At 42.6% G+C, this 24076-nt stretch overlaps 1 protein-coding gene across 1 annotated transcript in view; it reads left to right on the top strand.

The window, feature by feature from the left end:
- The window catches only part of MATCAP2 (microtubule associated tyrosine carboxypeptidase 2), a 69280-nt gene extending 45828 nt beyond the window's left edge, over window positions 1-23452 (top strand). Inside the window, exons 3-7 of the mRNA XM_069730224.1 lie at window positions 12170-12313; window positions 13733-13865; window positions 18713-19018; window positions 22318-22415; window positions 23066-23452. Coding sequence (XP_069586325.1) covers window positions 12170-12313; window positions 13733-13865; window positions 18713-19018; window positions 22318-22415; window positions 23066-23227 — 843 coding nt within the window. The 3' untranslated portion in view covers window positions 23228-23452. The remainder of the gene's footprint in view (window positions 1-12169; window positions 12314-13732; window positions 13866-18712; window positions 19019-22317; window positions 22416-23065) is intronic.
- The last annotated feature ends 624 nt before the right edge of the window (window positions 23453-24076 follow it).

Below are 24076 nucleotides of genomic sequence, written 5' to 3' on the forward strand. Positions count from 1 at the left end.
CAATGTTTAGTCTATACGCTGACATCCTTCAATGCCTGCCACTGACAATACCATTGTATTGACATTTTTGTTATGTTAGGCCTTCGATGCCTGTCTGTGGTCACTCCTTCCACTAGGCCTCCACTGACCACACCACTGCTGCCCGTGTACCCCTGGAACCAATTTAAAATTGCCTACAGCCATGTGTTATTATTTTAGGCCTTCGATGCCTGTCTGCGGTCACTCCTTCCACTAGGCCTCTACTGACCACACCACTGCTGCCAGTGTATCCCTGGAACCAATTTAAAATTGCCTACAGCCAGCCCAATTTTTTTATTTTAGGCCTTCGATGCCTGTCTGCGGTCCATTCTTTCATCTACTACTACACTGATCAGGTCACTGCTGCCCGTGTACCCCTGGAACCAATTTAAAATTGCCTACAGCCATGTGTTATTATTTTAGGCCTTCGATGCCTGTCTGCGGTCACTCCTTCCACTAGGCCTCCACTGACCACACCACTGCTGCCCGTGTACCCCTGGAACCAATTTAAAATTGCCTACAGCCATGTGTTATTATTTTAGGCCTTCGATGCCTGTCTGCGGTCACTCCTTCCACTAGGCCTCCATTGACCACACCACTGCTGACCGTGTACACCTGGAACCAATTTAAAATTGCCTACAGCCATGTGTTATTATTTTAGGCCTTCGATGCCTGTCTGCGGTCACTCCTTCCACTAGGCCTCCACTGACCACACCACTGCTGCCCGTGTACCCCTGGAACCAATTTAAAATTGCCTACAGCCATGTGTTATTATTTTAGGCCTTCGATGCCTGTCTGCGGTCACTCCTTCCACTAGGCCTCCGCTGACCACACCACTGCTGTCCGTGTACCCCTGGAACCAATTTAAAATTGCCTACAGCCATGTGTTATTATTTTAGGCCTTCGATGCCTGTCTGCGGTCACTCCTTCCACTAGGCCTCCACTGACCACACCACTGCTGTCCGTGTACCCCTGGAACCAATTTAAAATTGCCTACAGCCATGTGTTATTATTTTAGGCCTTCGATGCCTGTCTGCGGTCCATTCTTTCAACTACTACTACACTGACCAGGTCACTGCTGCCCGTGTACCCCTGGAACCAATTTAAAATTGCCTACAGCCATGTGTTATTATTTTAGGCCTTCGATGCCTGTCTGCGGTCACTCCTTCCACTAGGCCTCCACTGACCACACCACTGCTGCCCGTGTACCCCTGGAACCAATTTAAAATTGCCTACAGCCATGTGTTATTATTTTAGGCCTTCGATGCCTGTCTGCGGTCACTCCTTCCACTAGGCCTCCACTGACCACACCACTGCTGCCCGTGTACCCCTGGAACCAATTTAAAATTGCCTACAGCCATGTGTTATTATTTTAGGCCTTCGATGCCTGTCTGCGGTCACTCCTTCCACTAGGCCTCCACTGACCAGGGCACTGCTGCCCGTGTACCCCTGGAACCAATTTAAAATTGCCTACAGCCATGTGTTATTATTTTAGGCCTTCGATGCCTGTCTGCGGTCACTCCTTCCACTAGGCCTCCACTGACCACACCACTGCTGTCCGTGTACCCCTGGAACCAATTTAAAATTGCCTACAGCCATGTGTTATTATTTTAGGCCTTCGATGCCTGTCTGCGGTCACTCCTTCCACTAGGCCTCCACTGACCACACCACTGCTGTCCGTGTACCCCTGGAACCAATTTAAAATTGCCTACAGCCATGTGTTATTATTTTAGGCCTTCGATGCCTGTCTGCGGTCACTCCTTCCACTAGGCCTCCACTGACCACACCACTGCTGTCCGTGTACCCCTGGAACCAATTTAAAATTGCCTACAGCCATGTGTTATTATTTTAGGCCTTCGATGCCTGTCTGCGGTCCATTCTTTCAACTACTACTACACTGACCAGGGCACTGCTGCCCGTGTACCCCTGGAACCAATTTAAAATTGCCTACAGCCATGTGTTATTATTTTAGGCCTTCGATGCCTGTCTGCGGTCACTCCTTCAACTAGGCCTCCACTGACCACACCACTGCTGTCCGTGTACCCCTGGAACCAATTTAAAATTGCCTACAGCCATGTGTTATTATTTTAGGCCTTCGATGCCTGTCTGCGGTCACTCCTTCCACTAGGTCTCCACTGACCACACCACTGCTGTCCGTGTACCCCTGGAACCAATTTAAAATTGCCTACAGCCATGTGTTATTATTTTAGGCCTTCGATGCCTGTCTGCGGTCACTCCTTCCACTAGGCCTCCACTGACCACACCACTGCTGTCCGTGTACCCCTGGAACCAATTTAAAATTGCCTACAGCCATGTGTTATTATTTTAAGCCTTCGATGCCTGTCTGCGGTCCATTCTTTCAACTACTACTACACTGACCAGGGCACTGCTGCCCGTGTACCCCTGGAACCAATTTAAAATTGCCTACAGCCATGTGTTATTATTTTAGGCCTTCGATGCCTGTCTGCGGTCACTCCTTCCACTAGGCCTCCACTGACCACACCACTGCTGCCCGTGTACCCCTGGAACCAATTTAAAATTGCCTACAGCCATGTGTTATTATTTTAGGCCTTCGATGCCTGTCTGCGGTCACTCCTTCCACTAGGCCTCCACTGACCAGGGCACTGCTGCCCGTGTACCCCTGGAACCAATTTAAAATTGCCTACAGCCATGTGTTATTATTTTAGGCCTTCGATGCCTGTCTGCGGTCACTCCTTCCACTAGGCCTCCACTGACCACACCACTGCTGCCCGTGTACCCCTGGAACCAATTTAAAATTGCCTACAGCCATGTGTTATTATTTTAGGCCTTCGATGCCTGTCTGCGGTCACTCCTTCCACTAGGCCTCCACTGACCACACCACTGCTGCCCGTGTACCCCTGGAACCAATTTAAAATTGCCTACAGCCATGTGTTATTATTTTAGGCCTTCGATGCCTGTCTGCGGTCACTCCTTCCACTAGGCCTCCACTGACCACACCACTGCTGCCCGTGTACCCCTGGAACCAATTTAAAATTGCCTACAGCCATGTGTTATTATTTTAGGCCTTCGATGCCTGTCTGCGGTCACTCCTTCCACTAGGCCTCCACTGACCACACCACTGCTGCCCGTGTACCCCTGGAACCAATTTAAAATTGCCTACAGCCATGTGTTATTATTTTAGGCCTTCGATGCCTGTCTGCGGTCACTCCTTCCACTAGGCCTCCACTGACCACACCACTGCTGTCCGTGTACCCCTGGAACCAATTTAAAATTGCCTACAGCCATGTGTTATTATTTTAGGCCTTCGATGCCTGTCTGCGGTCACTCCTTCCACTAGGCCTCCACTGACCACACCACTGCTGTCCGTGTACCCCTGGAACCAATTTAAAATTGCCTACAGCCATGTGTTATTATTTTAGGCCTTCGATGCCTGTCTGCGGTCACTCCTTCCACTAGGCCTCCACTGACCACACCACTGCTGTCCGTGTACCCCTGGAACCAATTTAAAATTGCCTACAGCCATGTGTTATTATTTTAGGCCTTCGATGCCTGTCTGCGGTCCATTCTTTCAACTACTACTACACTGACCAGGGCACTGCTGCCCGTGTACCCCTGGAACCAATTTAAAATTGCCTACAGCCATGTGTTATTATTTTAGGCCTTCGATGCCTGTCTGCGGTCACTCCTTCCACTAGGCCTCCACTGACCACACCACTGCTGTCCGTGTACCCCTGGAACCAATTTAAAATTGCCTACAGCCATGTGTTATTATTTTAGGCCTTCGATGCCTGTCTGCGGTCACTCCTTCCACTAGGCCTCCACTGACCACACCACTGCTGTCCGTGTACCCCTGGAACCAATTTAAAATTGCCTACAGCCATGTGTTATTATTTTAGGCCTTCGATGCCTGTCTGCGGTCACTCCTTCCACTAGGCCTCCACTGACCACACCACTGCTGTCCGTGTACCCCTGGAACCAATTTAAAATTGCCTACAGCCATGTGTTATTATTTTAGGCCTTCGATGCCTGTCTGCGGTCCATTCTTTCAACTACTACTACACTGACCAGGGCACTGCTGCCCGTGTACCCCTGGAACCAATTTAAAATTGCCTACAGCCATGTGTTATTATTTTAGGCCTTCGATGCCTGTCTGCGGTCACTCCTTCCACTAGGCCTCCACTGACCACACCACTGCTGCCCGTGTACCCCTGGAACCAATTTAAAATTGCCTACAGCCAGCCCAATTTTTTTATTTTAGGCCTTCGATGCCTGTCTGCGGTCCATTCTTTCAACTACTACTACACTGACCAGGTCACTGCTGCCCGTGTACCCCTGGAACCAATTTAAAATTGCCTACAGCCATGTGTTATTATTTTAGGCCTTCGATGCCTGTCTGCGGTCACTCCTTCCACTAGGCCTCCACTGACCACACCACTGCTGCCCGTGTACCCCTGGAACCAATTTAAAATTGCCTACAGCCATGTGTTATTATTTTAGGCCTTCGATGCCTGTCTGCGGTCACTCCTTCCACTAGGCCTCCACTGACCACACCACTGCTGCCCGTGTACCCCTGGAACCAATTTAAAATTGCCTACAGCCAGCCCAATTTTTTTATTTTAGGCCTTCGATGCCTGTCTGCGGTCCATTCTTTCAACTACTACTACACTGACCAGGGCACTGCTGCCCGTGTACCCCTGGAACCAACATCAGAAAATATAAAAATAAGTATTTTGCTTACAAAAAAGAAAATACTGGAGAGATATCAAATGCAGACATTTTAACATTAAAAACAAACACACAACTAAAATCTGGTACAGTACTAAAAATGGCCACCAGCTACAATTACTTTCTCCTGCAAGTAGTTAACTGAAAGGTTTTTTAAATTGAAAACACACATATGGCATCCACCGAGTGTTGTCCTGTCGCGTCTTCTTTATATTATTGCCGAGAAGATGCAAAACAATGAAAATAATAAAATCATTAATTACCAAAATAATAGAGAAAGTCAACACCACATTGCAAATAAACATTCATTCCAAATAAAGAAGCAGGGCGCGTCCGAGGGTGAGTATATACCTAATAAGAATATAATCACCCTCGGACGCGCAATGCTTATTTCCAACAGCCTTCCTTCCTAAGAATCAGCCCTTCCGTGGTGTAGAGAGACGTTGTGTTACACTCCAAGGTGTTCCCCAGGTTGCCTTTCCTGAGCTTCGATCTTCCGGCTCTCGTTTAGTAGTTCTTGGAAACTACACTGCATTAGGCCTTCAAATTGGGTATGGGGTGTAGAGAGAGGGTGTGTTACACTCCAAGGTGTTCCCCAGGTTGCCTTTCCTGAGCTTCGATCTTCATGCTCTCGTTTAGTAGTTGTCGGAAACTACGCTGCATTAGGCCTACAAATTGGGTATGGGGTGTAGAGAGAGGGTTTGTTACACTCCAAGGTGTTCCCCAGGTTGCCTTTCCTGAGCTTCGATCTTCCGGCTCTCGTTTAGTAGTTGTTGGAAACTACGCTGCATTAGGCCTTCAAATTGGGTATGGGGTGTAGCGAGAGGGTGTGTTACACTCCAAGGTGTTCCCCAGGTTGCCTTTCCTGAGCTTCGATCTTCCGGCTCTCGTTTAGTAGTTCTTGGAAACTACACTGCATTAGGCCTACAAATTGGGTATGGGGTGGAGAGAGATGGTGTGTTACACTCCAAGGTGTTCCCCAGGTTTCCTTGCCATTGCTTCGGTCTTCCGACTCTCGTTTAGTAGTTGTAGAAAAGTACACTGCATTAGGCCTACAAAATGGGTATGGGGTGGAGAGAGATGGGGTGTTACACTCCAAGGTGTTCCCCAGGTTGCCTTTCCTGAGCTTCTATCTTCAGGCTCTCATTAAATTGTGGTTAAATGGAACAACTGCATTTGGCGTACTAGTTGGTTTGGGGCCTACTATCGGTGTCTGCCACTCCTTGCTGTTCTTCTGGTTTCCTGTCCTGAAATTCCATTTTCAGGCTCTCGTTAAGTAGTTGTTAATGTTAGACTGCATTTGGCCTACTAGTTGGGTTGGGGCCTACTATCGGTGTCTGCCACTCCTTGCTGTTCTCCTCCACTGAACAAAGCTGTGCCGCCTGTTTACTACGGTTGCCAATTTTGAACTGCATTTCGACTACTTACTGATTTGGCCCTACTCTCTGTGTCAGCCTCTCATTCCAGTTGTCCTCCACTGCAATGCCCCCTGGTTATTCCTGTTTTACCAATTTTGAACTGCATTTAGCCCACTTTATTCTTTGGGCCTATATCTGTGTTTCCACTTCATCGTGCCCATTGCCCAGCCAGTGATAGATGAGTCTGCTGGTACATTGACCCATAACGCAACATTCCCCGTGCATGCTACACAACAACATTGTGACCCTGCTGAAAGTCAGGTTGCTCTTCCCGCATACCATACCACCTTACACGGGGACAAAGAGGAAGGTGCAGATGAAAGTGCAGGTTCCTTCATCAGGTGGGGGGAGGAATACTAGTTGGCGACGTCACTGGCACAGGGCCTCTCATAGTACGCAAAAGTGTTGCTGCCGGTGGGAGGCACCCCCGCCGTGCAAACACACCGCTGTACTTTGAGGGGCCCTGTGCCAGTGCCAATGCCAACAAGTGGGCCCCCCCTGCTTGCTCAGGATCACAGCACTTGCAAAGTTGAAATACTTACCTCTCCCTGCTCCACTGCCGTGACGTGGTCCAGATTTCCTGGGCCCACTAATTACTTGAACCAGCCCTACCCCACACAACTTTAGCCAAATGACCCCCAATTTCAAATGCCTTCCAATTATTATAAGGTAAATTACGCTTGACAAGCTTCATTAAGAAGAATGGATGGTTTTGATATTAAAATGGGCACTCTAGGTGTTTTCCTGGCCCCCACTCACTGCCGACTATGCTGCCCCATTGACTTGCATTGGGTTTCGTGTTTCGGTCGATCCCGACTTTACGTCATAATCGGCCGATTTCACTCGACCCGACTTTTGAGATAGTCGGGTTTCGCGAAACCCGGCTCGACTCTAAAAAGGTCAAGGTCGCTCAACTCTAGTCTCAATTTTTCGGGATCTGGGGCTGGGTGAGGGTTTATTTTTTTGCGCGCCAAGTTGATGTTTTTATTAATACTATTTTGGGGTAGCCACTGATTCTGGTCTTTTGAATATTTTTTTCTTTACACTGTTTACCGATCGAATTTATTCTTTTTATATGTTGATAGATCTGGTGTTTTATTTTCACTGGGGCAAAAGGGGGGTGATGTGAACTTTTGTGTATTTTAATTTTTTTATATTTTTGGAAACATTTATTTTCTACCTTTTACTTGCTTCAGACTTCAAGCTGCAATCTTCTGACAGTTTGTGCTACACATAGCAGGACTTCAGCAGAAATGCTCATCTGCCTTCTCCTATCTCAGTAAAGGGAAAGTTTTCACTGAATACAGATTTTACCTCAGAATTGGGAATTTTGATAATGACCGATCAATTCTGACAGAGAAAGAAGCAAATCTCTATATATTACAAAGTTGCCTTATTTCAAGTGTACTATTAATTTATGAAATAAAAAATCAAAACTGTTACTTTTTAAAGATGATTTGTAATCAAGAAAAATCCTTAAATGTTCACATTTATGATTTACTAAATTTCTATTTCCCACAAGTATTCCTCATAAAAGAACTTTGTAAAGAAGTCTGCCTTGCTCCATGGAAACATACAGCTCTGGCAAAAATTAAGAGACCACTGCAAATTTTCAGTTTGTCTGATTTTTCTCTTTATAGGTATATTTTTGAGTAAAATGTAAATTGTTCTTTTATTCTAAAAACTTCTGACAACATAGTAACATAGTTAGTAAGGCCGAAAAAAGACATTTGTCCATCCAGTTCAGCCTATATTCCATCATAATAAATCCCCAGATCTACGTCCTTCTACAGAACCTAATAATTGTATGATACAATATTGTTCTGCTCCAGGAAGACATCCAGGCCTCTCTTGAACCCCTCGACTGATTTCGCCATCACCACCTCCTCAGGCAAGCAATTCCAGATTCTCACTGCCCTAACAGTAAAGAATCCTCTTCTATGTTGGTGGAAAAACCTTCTCTCCTCCAGACGCAAAGAATGCCCCCTTGTGCCCGTCACCTTCCTTGGTATAAACAGATCCCCAGCGAGATATTTGTATTGTCCCCTTATATACTTATACATGGTTATTAGATCGCCCCTCAGTCGTCTTTTTTCTAGACTAAATAATCCTAATTTCGCTAATCTATCTGGGTATTGTAGTTCTCCCATCCCCTTTATTAATTTTGTTGCCCTCCTTTGTACTCTCTCTAGTTCCATTATATCCTTCCTGAGCACCGGTGCCCAAAACTGGACACAGTACTCCATGTGCGGTCTAACTAGGGATTTGTACAGAGGCAGTATAATGCTCTCATCATGTGTATCCAGACCTCTTTTAATGCACCCCATGATCCTGTTTGCCTTGGCAGCTGCTGCCTGGCACTGGCTGCTCCAGGTAAGTTTATCATTAACTAGGATCCCCAAGTCCTTCTCCCTGTCAGATTTACCCAGTGGTTTCCCGTTCAGTGTGTAATGGTGATATTGATTCCTTCTTCCCATGTGTATAACCTTACATTTATCATTGTTAAACCTCATCTGCCACCTTTCAGCCCAAGTTTCCAACTTATCCAGATCCATCTGTAGCAGAATACTATCTTCTCTTGTATTAACTGCTTTACATAGTTTTGTATCATCTGCAAATATCGATATTTTACTGTGTAAACCTTCTACCAGATCATTAATGAATATGTTGAAGAGAACAGGTCCCTAATACCGACCCCTGCGGTACCCCACTGGTCACAGCGACCCAGTTAGAGACTATACCATTTATAACCACCCTCTGCTTTCTATCACTAAGCCAGTTATTAACCCATTTACACACATTTTCCCCCAGACCAAGCATTCTCATTTTGTGTACCAACCTCTTGTGCGGTACGGTATCAAACGCTTTGGAAAAATCGAGATATACCACGTCCAATGACTCACCGTGGTCCAGCCTATAGCTTATCTCTTCATAAAAACTGATTAGATTGGTTTGACAGGAGCGATTTCTCATAAACCCATGCTGATATGGAGTTAAACAGTTATTTTCATTGAGATAATCCAGAATAACATCCCTCAGAAACCCTTCAAATATTTTACCAACAATAGAGGTTAGACTTACTGGCCTATAATTTCCAGGTTCACTTTTAGAGCCCTTTTTGAATATTGGCACCACATTTGCTATGCGCCAGTCCTGCGGAACAGACCCTGTCGCTATAGAGTCCCTAAAAATAAGAAATAATGGTTTATCTATTACATTACTTAGTTCTCTTAGTACTCGTGGGTGTATGCCATCCGGACCCGGAGATTTATCTATTTTAATCTTATTTAGCCGGTTTCGCACCTCTTCTTGGGTTAGATTGGTGACCCTTAATATAGGGTTTTCATTGTTTCTTGGGATTTCACCTAGCATTTCATTTTCCACCGTGAATACCGTGGAGAAGAAGGTGTTTAATATGTTAGCTTTTTCCTCGTCATCTACAACCATTCTTTCCTCACTATTTTTTAAGGGGCCTACATTTTCAGTTTTTATTCTTTTACTATTGATATAGTTGAAGAACAGTTTGGGATTAGTTTTACTCTCCTTAGCAATGTGCTTCTCTGTTTCCTTTTTGGCAGCTTTAATTAGTTTTTTAGATAAAGTATTTTTCTCCCTATAGTTTTTTAGAGCTTCAATGGTGCCATCCTGCTTTAGTAGTGCAAATGCTTTCTTTTTACTGTTAATTGCCTGTCTTACTTCTTTGTTTAGCCACATTGGGTTTTTCCTATTTCTAGTCCTTTTATTCCCACAAGGTATAAACCGCTTACACTGCCTATTTAGGATGTTCTTAAACATTTCCCATTTATTATCTGTATTCTTATTTCTGAGGATATTGTCCCAGTCTACCAGATTAAGGGCATCTCTAAGCTGGTCAAACTTTGCCTTCCTAAAGTTCAGTGTTTTTGTGACTCCCTGACAAGTCCCCCTAGTGAAAGACAGGTGAAACTGTACAATATTGTGGTCGCTATTTCCTAGATGCCCGACCACCTGCAGATTTGTTATTCTGTCAGGTCTATTAGATAGTATTAGGTCTAAAAGTGCTGCTCCTCTGGTTGGATTCTGCACCAATTGTGAAAGATAATTTTTCTTGGTTATTAGCAGAAACCTGTTGCCTTTATGGGTTTCACAGGTTTCTGTTTCCCAGTTAATATCCGGATAGTTAAAGTCCCCCATAACCAGGACCTCATTATGGGTTGCAGCTTCATCTATCTGCTTTAGAAGTAGACTTTCCATGGTTTCTGTTATATTTGGGGGTTTGTAACAGACCCCAATGAGAATTTTGTTACCATTTTTCCCTCCATGAATTTCGACCCATATGGACTCGACATCCTCATTTCCTTCGCTAATATCCTCCCTTAAAGTGGACTTTAGACAAGACTTTACATAGAGACAAACCCCTCCTCCTCTCCGATTTTTACGATCCTTTCTAAACAGACTGTAACCCTGTAAGTTAACTGCCCAGTCATAGCTTTCATCTAACCATGTCTCGGTTATTCCCACTATGTCAAAGTTACCTGTAGATATTTCTGCTTCTAGTTCTTCCATCTTGTTTGTCAGGCTTCTGGCGTTTGCGAGCATGCAGTTTAGAGGATTTTGTTTTGTTCCAATCTCCTCGCTGTGGATTGTTTTAGAAATGTTCTTACCTCCCTTCTGAGTATGTTTTCCTGGGTCTTCTTTGTTCAAGTCTAATGTTTTTCTTCCCGTCCCCTCTTCTTCTAGTTTAACGCCCTCCTGATGAGTGTAGCGAGTCTCCTTAGTTCCAAGCAATACATTTTGTATTTATTTTCTGAAAATGAAAAATGGTCAAAATAACAAAAAAATGCATTGCCTGCAGACCTCAAGTAATAATCAATAAGAAACAACAATACTAATGTTTTAACTCAGGAAACGTTCAGAAATTAATACTTTGTGGAATAGCCATGATGTTTAATCACAGCTTTCGTGCGTCTTGCCATGATTTCCACCAGTCTTTCACACTACTTTTGGATGACCTTATGCCACTCCTGGTACAAAAATTTAAGCAGTTCTTTGATGGCTTGTGACTATCCATCTTCCTCTTGATTACATTCCAGAGGTTATCAATTGGGTTCAGGTCTGGAGATTGGGCTGGCCATGACAGAGATTTGATGTGGTGGTCCTTCATCCACACCTTGATTGACCTAGCTGTGTGGCATGGCGCATTGTCCTGCTAGAAAAAACAGTCCTCAGAGTTGGGGAACATTGCCTGAGCAGAAGGAATCAACTGCTTTTCCAGGATAACCTTGTATGCGGCTTGATTCATATGTCCTTTGCAAAGAACAACCTGCTCAATTCCAGCCTTGCTGAAGCATCCCCAGATCATCACCGATCCTCCACCAAATTTCACAGTGGGTGCAAGACACTGTGGCTTGTACACCTCTCCAAGTCTCCGTCTAACAATTAGACGGCCAGGTGTTGATCTGGGGATGCTTTTTATACGTTTTATACGTCAGCAATGAATAAAATTTACAAGACTAATGACAGTTTCCTATGTTAATAATGGCAGTGTATCAGTAAAAAAAAGCCATAAACTCAAACAGGGGAGTCTCATCAGAAATAAGAAAATGACTAGTGCCTGTTTATTTTCATGTGGAAATTTTATCTATGTAAAAAAAAAATGAAACGTCATCTAAACAGTCCTGTTGAGTAACATTGGTCTGAGTGCTCAGTTTTTTATAAGGACAATCAGTCTGAAAATACAGTCGTGTAAGCATAACCTTAAAGAGAGCAGCTGAGTATGGAGTCTTACAGGCTGTCTGTAGATGCGGTTCTGGCTATGCATTTGTCCCTAGTGATGGAAGGCTTGTTAAATGGTTCCTTTTGCTTTTTGAGAGAGCTAATTGATATACCATTCAACAAATAACTGGTGTAGTAACAGTAATACATACAGGACTATTGCTTTTCCATGGATTGGGTGGTAGCTAAACACTTAGAAGGATTGTGCATGGTTAATTTGAGGCAAAAAAAACAAATAAGTTCCTTTGCCCTTCCTTTTTTGTCTTTTGTAGGCTGTTAATATCATGCAGAAAGCACTTGAGAAATATGGCAGCTATGAAAAATTTGAGCAGGCCACTGGAGGATGTCTTCTTCCAAAGAGTCGAATATGGCATCAAGTTAGAAAATACATGGAAAAAGAAGGATGCCTGGGGGAGGTGAGTGATTATCACACTTATTGATTCCAGAACAATTTCCTCAACATCTAGTGCACTCACTTTTATAAGCAGCTCTGTTGCAAGACACATGTAAAGTTGGAGAAGATGGTGTAACACCCCACTGAAGATCCCTGTTGCTTTATTGTGTGCAAATTGTATTTTATTGCATGTTATATCCTCCTAAGGTTGCAGTTACTGTTAGTTGAGGGTGACAGGGTTAAAAGTAGGGCCAGACCATAGTTGGGGACTAGAGTGTGAGTTCCTGGTTTTAAGAGGCAGTTGAAAGTTCAGAAAGAGCTGGAGAGTAAAAAGAATGCTCTAAGAGACTTCTATCATCACTCGGGGTGTATGTGTAGAAGTAACAGACTGGCAAGGGAGCAAGTCATTCAGCAAACAGTCTAGAGTGGTGCCAGTTTTACTCAAAGCAGGCAAGTTGGGCACCTAAGCAGGAAGATTTTAAGAAAGTCTCAGTGTTAGCCAGATCTTAAGATCAGCAGTGAAAGAATATGAGGTCAGGATGGGGCACGTCTGTAAGTTGGTAGCTAATGAGAGCTCCCTTACACCTTTCACCAGAGTCCAGCTAGGGTACAGTGGACACAGCGTAACACATCGACCCATGTGTCCCTGTATTGGGAAGATGTAGGCCCTCAGCGTAACCTGTAATGCATCTGTAACGTCTCCCACAAGTATTGTGCATTACCACGAAGATTGTGCCTCTGTATTGTGCAGAAGAGAAAGTCAAGCCCTTGTATATATGTTTTAACTTCATTAAACAAAAAGTTATTTTTGAAAACCTGTTTGTTTTCTTCATTGTGAAGTTAAAGGGCTAAGGTGCCGCACAAATGGTGCCAGAACTAAACCTGAAGGTGTCTGCAACAGAAACACAACCGAATGCACACACCCAGGGACCCCTCTGGAAGATGTTTTGGGGTGCGGAAACAGATGTCAGCCAAATTTCCCCTTACATATTCACCTTGGAGTCAGTTTTGATGGATCACTGTATTTTTGCATCTCCTGGAACAATAGCTTTACTTCTCAGCGAGCAAAAAGAGCAGGTGTCCCTTGCATGAATATCCCATCTCTAAACTCATCTACCTTTTTATACAAACAATCACCTGCTTCATATAAGCAACACATGTTCCATATTTATGCAAGAAAAGTATGTCTAACAATAATTGTAATTTTGAGGTAGTGACAACATGGCACTCATACAAAATAGGATGGGAGGTGCTCAAGTAGGGCGTCCAGCCCGAAACAGTCCAAGAATAGAAAAGAACTTGGCACTCAAATGGTATCGTGGCTTGAAAAGACTTTTCAAGCCACATACCATTTGAGTGTCAAGTTAATTTCTATTTTTGAATAATTGTAATTTTGCTATTACAAGTCCCTAAAATGACAATATTGATCTATATGTTTCAGATTGTTGTGCACCTTACAGATGATTTGCTTTCTCGGGCTTCTATGACTGTCGTAAATGGTCGACCAACACTGACTATCAACATGTCCACTGCAAGAGAGCAGTGGCTGGAGGGGATGCTTAAACATGAAATAGGTAAAAGATTTCCTAGGTTTACATCATATATCAGCACATCATAAATCAGTGTGTAATATAACAACTTACAACACTTTGACCATTGCCTTCATTTTGAGCAGGTAAAATATCCATGGAATCTGTGTTCTTTCACGTATTTGTTTACTTTGGATTGTCTAGTTTCCTACCATAATTAAAAAATGTACACATTTTTAAATAAAAAGTGAACAAATAGAAAACATAGATCCCAATTTGGCATAACTAAAAGGGGTATCTGTAACTTAAAAAAATGCTTGTAGTTGCTAACAGAGGCAGCTAGTGGCATTGGTTATCGACTGCTCCTGCCAGAGATTTAGCTGCTCCCTGTCAACAAAGCAGCAGTTTCTCTTCCTATTAACAGGGCGGGACTAAGTGCATCATGCTAAGTGACAGCTGGCTTCCCCCAGTTAGGCAGTGGAGAGCCGTCTGTTAAACAGCATTGCATCAATAGTCCCACCCTGTCAACAGGAAGAGAAACTGCTGCTCTGTTGATAGGGTTTAGCTGAATCTCTGGCAGGAGTGGTTGATGGCCAGCACTGGGTACAACATATACTGTATATACATATATACACATTTGAGACTAGAAGTTTACAAACACTATATAAAAAGACATATACATGTTTTTCTCAATATCTGACATGAAATCAGAATAAACCTTTCCCATTTTAGGTCAATTAGGATTACCATAATTATTAATATTTGCCTAAGGCCAGAATAATGAGAGAGAGAATGTTTTAACCCCCTTAACGCTTTTAACGGCGCTGAGAAATAAGTGTATAGCGCCCCTCAGTATCGGAATTTCTCCGGGGTTTCAGCTACCGGGGGTAGCTGAGACCCCAGAGAACATGATTCAGGTTGGATTTTACCAATCCCAGTGTTACGATCGCTGTTATTAACGGAATAACGGCGACAGCAAAAAAAGTCTGAATACCCATTCAATTTCTCTCTTTTTTTATGTAATCGCCCCTGGCACCTCCAGTGTCCTTGAATCCTCCTGCATTCCCCGATCCTGTCCCCGGCTGAAGGCATCTTCTTCCGGATAGAAATTGGCAGGTGCATGCGCAATGTGCCCACCGAGATCTGGCGACCGGCACCCAGAAACAATAGGAAATTTTTCTTATTGGTTCATTTTGATCACTGTGATAGACCCTAACAAAGTGATCAAAATAAAAAACACATAGTAAATCAAACCCCCCTTTATCACCCCCTTACCTAGGTAAAAATAATACAATAAAAAATGTTTTTATTTCGATTTTGTCATTAGAGTTAGAGTTGGGCTAAATTTAGGGTTGGTCTAAAGTTCGGGTTGGGCTAAAGGTAGGGTTAAGGTTGGGCTAGGGTTAGGGTTGGGGCTAGGTTTAGAATTGGGCTAAAGTTAGGGTTGGGCTAGGGTTGGGCTAAAGTTAGGGTTGCGCTAAAGTTAGGGTTGTGGTTATGTTTGAGATTATGATTAGGGTTTGGATTAGGTTTATGGATGTGTTAAGGCTAGGTTTGTGGTTAGTATTATGGATAGGGTTGGGATTTGGGGTGTGTCGGGGTTAGGGTTGTGGTTAGAGTTATGGTTAGGGCTGGGATTAGGGTTAGGGGTGTGTTGAGGTTAGGGTTGGAGCTAGAATTGGGGGTTCCACTCTTTAGGTACATCAGGGGGTCTCCAAACATGGTGTCACCATTGATTCCATCCAATTTTGCGTTCAAAAATTCAAACAATGCTCCCTCCCTTCTGAGCCCTACCATGTGCCCAAACATTGGCTTTCCCCCACGTACAGAGTATTGGCGTACTCAGGTGAAATTGCACAACAAATTTTGTGGTCCAAAAGTAAATTTTTTTGTGAAAAATTAAAATGTTCATTTTTCCTTCCACATTGCTTTAGCTGTCGTGAAGCACCTGAAGGGTTAATAAACTTCTTGAATGTGGTTTTGCACACCTTGAAGGGTGCAGTTTATAGAAAGGTGTCACTATATTACCCCCAAAGTAAATTTTGTTGGAATAATTAGAAATCGTTGGTCAACTTTTAACCCTTATAACGACCTAACAAAAAAAAATTATGTTTCCAAAATTGTGCTGATGTAAAGTTGACATGTGGAAAATGTTATTTATTAACTATTTTGTGCGACACCACTCTCTGATTTAATTGCAAAATGTTCAAAATTTTTGCCAAATTTCTGTTTTTTTTCATAAATAAACGCAAGCTATATCGAATAAATTTTACCACTAACATGAAGTACAATATGTCACGAAAAAGCAGTTTCAGAAACACCGGGATCCATTGAAGCATTCCGAATTATAACCTCACAAAGTGACAGTGGTCAGAATTGTAAAAATTGGCCAGAATTGTAAAAATTGGCCTGGTCAGGAAGGTGAAAACAGGCTTCGGCGTGAAGGGGTTAAAAGTTATATGGAGATCTATTAAAAGTGGATAAAAAATTGGAGACATCCTTTTTACTTCAGTTTGCCATCTGTGTTTCACCTGGCTTTAACTGATACATTGCCAAAAATCAATGTATTAATGATGTTTTATGAAATACAGAAGTAAAAATAGACACAGATGTATGAATTGAGCCTTAGGGTCCATTTCACGGACCAACTGACGGAAACATATCGTCACTGATTGTGTAAACAGGCTATTAAACAACCGCCGATTGGTAAAAGTTTACCAGACAGACCAACGTAAATGATGCACACTAAGCAATTTGTACTAGATTACACTCACACTGCCACACTGTGTCATTGTTTCCGGCAGTGTGAGTCCTGTTTACACAGGACAATGTACTGCCAAGAGCGATGATCTTTAGCTCGAGCAAAAGATATTTTCACCCCATGAACAAATGTTTTGCTTGCTCTTTGGGTGATCGGCAACCTGTTAACAACACTTGTTTATTATCTTGCCATGTAAACAACACTCGTTCACAGTTCTTTCAGTGTAGTAGAACTACCCCTTCTCAATCTGAATGTTTTTCCCCATAAAAATAAAGACTCTTATACTCGCCTCCCCTGCCAGCGTTGTTCTAGCACATATAAGTGATCAAGAGGAAGTGAGAGACAAGCCGCAGCTCACACTCCCTCTTGATTACTTGTACATGTGAAGAAGGGACAATTACGCCAGCACTGATTGGGTTCAGGGCTCATGAGATGCAATAAGCTCACGTGAGCCATGGAAATGCAGATTCCGACACCGCTGGAATGGTAGCGGCAGGGGAGGCGAGTATAACTGTTTTTATTTTAACATAGGCATTAAGATTGATAATGGGTTGTCCTAGTAATGGACAACCCTTTTAAGACAGACACAAGGACAACTTGACTGATACAGCACAGGCCTGATCAAGCCCACATACAAGTGATATAGTCGTTGCCTTGTTTTATATAAACCATTAGGGTTGAGCGAAACGGATCGTTCATTTTCAAAAGTCGCCGACTTTTGGCAAAGTCGGGTTTCATGAAACCCGACCCGATCCCTGTGTGGGGTCGGCCATGCGGTACGCGACTTTCGCCATTTTTTTCAGCCAATGAAGGGGCGTGGGCAGAGTGATGACATAGGTCTTAGGGGCGTGGACGCCTATCGCCATGTTGTCGCTTGTGCGATGTAGCGATTTGCACTGTGTAACACCAGCTTTTCAGTTCAGGGACGGACGGAGGAGAGAGAGAGAGAGAGAGAGAGAGAGAGAGAGAGAAAAAAAAAAATCCCATTGCCTTTGCATTGGGTTTCGTGTTTCGGTCGATCCTCGACTTTTCGCCATAATCGGCCGATTTCACTCGACTCGACTTTTGCGATAGTCGGGTTTCGCGAAACCCGGCTCGACCCTAAAAAAGTCAAGGTCGCTCAACCCTATAAACCATGTTTTGGATCAAAATAAAAATATGTTTTGATGGCGAGTGCCGCTGTTTTTTTCTTGCATATTTGAAAATTGAACAATCCTACTTGAAGCTCATCTGGAAAATATCAATTTTTTTGCAGTGTGTAGTTTTATCCTCATTAGTGGACCGGAAGATAAAGTACACCATCATAGAGAGTTTCTAATCTAATGTTTCAGCTGAATATAAAGGGGCCGATTAATTAAGACTGACGTTGTGCCCACCAGTCTCAGTGAAATGGCTCGAAGTGCAATGCGCCAAATTCATTAAGAGGCGCATAATAAATGAGGCGCATCTGTTAAATGGCATTTGCCACTGCCAGAAATGTAGACCAATAACGCTGGGTTCACACTGCGTTACAGCAGCCCGTTCAACACATACGTTAAACGGGCTGCTGTAACGCAAGTGCCGACTTTGGCACATCGCTAGTGCAGATAGAGCATCTGCTAGCTCTATCTGCACTAGCAGTGACGGACCCGGAAACGCTGCAGCCCGCGTCTCAGGGTCCGTCACTCAATGACGGCACATCCCTAGCACACGCCCATTGTGGCATAGTGTAACGGACTGGGGGAACCCAGCCTAAGGAGTAAAGGGCTGTAACTTTTTATGAACTTGAAGGACAGGCACCTCCATGCTCAATCCATGTCCCACCCATGCCATATTGATATAGCGCGCCAATCCTAGCATGGAAATGCCAAATGTCACAGCAATTTTGCACAACTTAAGAATTGCTCAAAAATATTGTGACTCATTAAGTTTTACACCAGAATTCTGACATACACAACTTAGTGAATTGGGACCAAAGTGTTACAAATATTTGGTAAAAGTAATTTAGCAAAACTGTTAAGATGTTGGGTGTTAGTTTCATTCTCATTACTGGCACGCACCTCAGTGATAACAGCACGCACATGCAGTTTGTGTGTTTGGAATTTTTTTTATGCCAATCATTTAATAAAAACCATACATTTTCTAAATGCAGGAACTCATTATTTTCGTGGAATGAACAATAATCAACAACCCTGGAATACCAGTACTGGACGAAAAAAATATGGACTTAAACCAGTCAATCCGACAGAAGAAGGTCTTGCAAGCATTCACAGTGTCTTGTTTCGCAAAGACCCCTTTTTGTGGAGAGCTGCCCTCCTATACTATACGGTTTACCAAGCCAGCCATATGTCCTTCAGTGAACTGTTCCAAGATGTTGGCCGGTTTGTTAAGGACCAAAACACAAGATGGGACTACTGTGTGCGAGCAAAGAGGGGATGTACCGATACATCCCAGCCAGGTAATTACAAAGTCTACATTTCACACATACAGGTAGTAGTCCAGAAAGAGGGTTCTTCATCACTAAAAGATTTGACACTGCTAATAATAACAACATTAAAACTCACAAATGAGACAGATTTAATAACTTCTTGAAACAAATAAATACAAATGAATGGCCGTCCATCTCTGGGCGCTAAATAAAATGAGCTGCTGGTTAATTTGTTGCTTTTTTTGTGCAAAATTGTAGATATTAGAAGCTAAATCAGATTTTTTGTTTAAATTATTTTTTTTTCAACTGTTCACATTTTCATGTTTACTCACGTCGTGCTCTAGGTATGGTACGTTTTCAGGCACCTTGTGTCGTTTTTCTCTCATAGACCTACATCTGTTAATGTGTCCTGTGTTTTCTTATAGCATTTCTTATATAACAACTATGTTGCTCAAAAAAAAAAATTAAGGGAACACTTAAGTGTCAGAATATAACGATGTCCGTTAACGTCAGGAGGCAACAGCTAGACAATCCCTATAAAGGGAATAGGCCACAGACAATTATGCTCTTCATATTCTCCCAATTTTTCTTGTTTTGCATTTTGTTAGTGTTCTTGTAACTACCAGTGCCATGAGGCTGTACTGTCAGCCTATCTAGGTTGCACAGGTAGTCCAGCTCAAGGATGACACATCTATATGTGCAGTATAAATAAGGTTTGCTGTATCTCACAGCACGTTCTCAAAAGTATGAAACAGATACCCAGGGATGGGAGGAGAGACCGACAGGGCCATAGAAGAGCATCAACCCAACAGAAGGACTGGTATCTTCTTTTTTATAAAAGGAAGAACAAGAGCAGCACCGCCAGAGTTCAATAATGGGCTTCTGGTGTGCATATTTATGACCAAACTGTCAGAAAAAAAAACACAATGAAGGAGACATGAGCGGCTAAAATGTGGTATGGTTACAGTGTGGCATCATACAGCTTAACGGGCATTAGCCACATTACACCAGAAGTAGCACCAGAATATTCACAGATGAGAGAAAGTTCACACTCAGCACAGGTAGCAGACATTAAAGAGTTTGGAGTTAAGGTACCTTCACACTGAGCGACTTAACAATGATATCGCTAGCGATCCGTGACGTTGCAGCGTCCTGGATAGCGATATTGTTGTGTTTGACACGCAGCAGCGAACTGGATCCTGCTGTGACATCGTTGGTCGGAGCAGAAAGGCCAGAACTTTATTTTGTCGCTGGATCTCCCGCAGACATCGCTGAATCGGCGTGTGTGACGCCGATTCAGCGATGTCTTCACTGGTAACCAGGGTAAACATCGGGTTACTAAGCGCAGGGCCGCGTTTAGTAACCCGATGTTTACCCTGGTTACCATTGTAAATGTAAAAAAAAAAATAGTACATACTTACATTCCGATGTCTGTCCCTTCGCCGTCAGCTTCCCGCACTGACTGTGAGCGCCGGCCGGCCGTAAAGCACAGCGGTGACGTCACCGCTCTGCTTTACGGCCGGCCGGCTTTGAGACAGTGCAGGGAAGCTGAGGCCGGGGGACAGACACACCGGAATGTAAGTATGTAGTGTTTTTTTTTTTTTACATTTACAATGGTAACCAGGGTAAACATCGGGTTACTAAGCGCGGCCCTGCGCTTAGTAACCCGATGTTTACCCTGGTTACCAGGGGACTTCGGCATCATTGGTCACTGGAGAGCTGTCTGTGTGACAGCTCTCCAGTGACCACACAGCGACGAAACAGCGACGCTGCAGCAATCGGCATCGTTGCCTATATCGTTGCAGCGTCGCTTAATGTGACGGTACCTATACTGTGGCAAACATTACGCTGATATATCATCCAGCTTAACCAATTGGTGGGTCAGTGATGGAGGCATGTCTGTAGCCAACAATATTCTGACTGTTGTTATGTACCAGGATGAACTCCCGAGAGCCATTGTCAGAACTTGTAGTGATGCAGTGGGCCCTGGATTCCTTCTGTGTAGGACAATGATTGGCCTCAGGTGGCTAGTGTGTAGGTAGTTTCTGGATTACAAAGGCATTGATACCTGGATCCAATTGCTTACCTCTAGGAGATTATATATCAATGCATCCAATGCCTCCAAGTAATACTACAGACTGTCCATGAGATCCTTGGTGTTCTGATCCTGGTTCAGCAGGAAATTCTCATGGACACCATCTGCTTATCTTCAGGAGCATATCCAGACATTGTTGGGAATGTATGCAAACACGTGGGGTTATAAACACAACCTAGTCACATTGTGAAATGCTGTGATAAAATTCATGCACATTGGCTCTCACTGCTATTTAAATGTTTTACTTTGCATTTTGGGGTAATATGGAATCCATCCCATAATTGCTTGATTTGGTTTCCAAAGACTGCTGATAGGTCATTTTGTTATCAATGAATACCACAACATATATCACTTACAATTTTCAACTTAAATCCATTCATTGAGATCTGATGTGTGATTTAAGTGTCCCCTTAATTTTTTGGAGAAATGCATATGATTTTTAGTGGAATGTTGAGATCACTTGATTGATCAAGGCAGATTCCAAAACACAATAAATTTAAAAAATACACCAAAGTCTGATGAAAAAAACATGCTCTTTTAAGTAAAACAAAGGCTGACAAAAAGTGTGTGAGGGTAGCCTAAGTCACCTAAGGAAGTCCGGTTGGTAATGTTAAATGTTAATGGTAAGCACTATTCTAGCGATCAGACTGCTTTAGATTGCTTTACTTTTCAGATCAAGGCAGAAATTTCATTGAAGTTATTTCTGTCTGTTCCAAACATAAGATGATTAACCAATTCATTTCAAATTACGGTTTCACTACAGCAAAAAAAAGTAAGAAAAAAATAGCTTGACTTCAGTGCCAATAACTCGAGATGATCGAACGTGCTGGGATAAGGTGTTATCCAAGCATGCTTATGTGCTAACCGATGTTCGAGTCCCCGAGGCTGCATGTGTTGCAGCGGTAGAACATGTAGCCACGGGGACTCAAACATATTATGAGTACGCCAAAGTCACTCAGTTAGCACTCGGATAACACCTTATTTGAGCACGTTCGCTAATCACTACCAATAACCAAATGCTTCCAATGAAGTGGTTTATTTGCAAGTGATTTCTTGGCTAATATAGAAAAATTGGCTCAATTTGTATAGTTTTCTGTTATCGTGTTGGTATATTACCTAGAAAATGATTGGATTGTTATCATTTTATTTTTACACACATATTCATTTATTCTGTAGTTATTGAGAACAGTATTAAGTTGTGAATGCTCACAGTGCTTTTTCTCCTAATTCCCAGGTTGCTTCAATAAAGACCAGGTATATCTTGATGGAATTCTACGAATTCTTAGGCATAGAGAGACCATAGATTTTCGCCTTCTCACAGCTATGGGAAAGGTACATTTTTATAGGCATTAAACTTACTGTTAAGGTGTATCTGACAAGGTTTGTTGAATATTTCAAACAGAAATCATCTGAATCCAAAACTTATACCTCAGCACGTACCTGACATCAGAAAGGAAAAAAGAATCAGTCTTCCAATTTTGATATCATGACTAGTGATGAGCGAATATACTTGTTACTCGAGATTTCCCGAGCACGCCCGGAAGTCCTCCGAGTATTTTTTAGTGCTCTGAAATTTAGTTTTCCTCACCGCAGCTGAATGATTTACATCTGTTAGCCAGCTTGCTTACATGTGTGGATTCCCTAGCAACCAGGCAACCCCCACATGTACTTATGCTGGCTAACAGATGTAAATCATTCAGCTGAGGTGAGGAAAACTAAATCTCCGAGCACAAAAAAATACTCGGAGGACCCCAGAGCGTGCTCGGGAAATCTCGAGTAACGAGTATATTCGCTCATCACTAATCATGAACAAAAACTAAAAAAATCTAGCTAAAAAGTATTTTTTAAAAATGCCATTTTTTTCAGATATATGTAATATGAAACATGTAAGAGTCTAATATTATGGTAATTAACACCATATCATGTTGAAAGCTTAATTTATTGGCGTACTGACTTTTTTCACATCTTCAATTCTTTGTAAGGTTTCCTATGAAGATATAGAGCGCTTCAAAGACCTTGCTGTTCTTCAAAATGCAAGAGTTCCTCAGTTCCTCCAAGACAGAGGTCGATACATGGAATATCTGGAGAAAATCATGCAGGTGAATGATCTAACAGATGAAGAGCTGAGAATGCTGATTGGTTAAATCAACAATCTGGGATCAGGCAGAAAGCAGGACACAGTGCAATTTCTATATTTTGCCAGAAATTTAATAAAATGCACAATAAAAATGCTGAGCTTGACCTTTCATTTTATTGCTTTACGGTTTTTGTAATCTTTGTATTAAAGAGTTTTATTTGTGACTTGACATAAATGCCTTAAAGCAAAGTTACGTCTTACAGTAAAATAAATACCGTATATATTATTTGGATTGTAGTAATGTATCATTGTGTTAAGCATTGCTAAGTTAAAGTGTACCTTACTTATGGTGTTAACTATTCAGCAAATATAAAGTTAGTATAATACATTTGCGCCATGTCTTACAGTGCATCAGCTAATGACAGTCTGCTTTTTATGAAAAATCATTGCTGTAAATTATCCCATAACGTGTGATAGCCTGCATGGGGACTACAAGAGACTTTACTTCTCCCAGCTGCCCAGGTCTATGTTTGGATTGCTTCAGGTTGTAATGCAAATTACCACTATTTTTAGTCGAAGCACTACAGACATATAAGATATATATCGAAAATAGAACAAAAGGAATATGCTTCCAATATTTGGGGGTGTATATAAAAAATATTGGCCGTTCCATCTCAACCCCATAAACAATTGTCAATGTTGATGTCCAGAATGGCATCCTATGAACCTTATATTTTTAGACAACCAATAGTGGTTCCAACTGTAAATTTATGAGAACACCGTGCAATATAGCCAAACTATTTGGGATTGTAACATTTGGGTTTATTCATACATAAAATATTAAAAAACAAAAAACCATAATAACATGCTAACAGTCCACATGGGAGACCGGGCTCTCTAATGCTCTCAGACAGGG

The sequence above is a fragment of the Ranitomeya imitator genome, chromosome 6 (assembly GCF_032444005.1).
Source record: "Ranitomeya imitator isolate aRanImi1 chromosome 6, aRanImi1.pri, whole genome shotgun sequence".
In the NCBI taxonomy this organism is placed as follows: domain Eukaryota; kingdom Metazoa; phylum Chordata; class Amphibia; order Anura; family Dendrobatidae; genus Ranitomeya; species Ranitomeya imitator.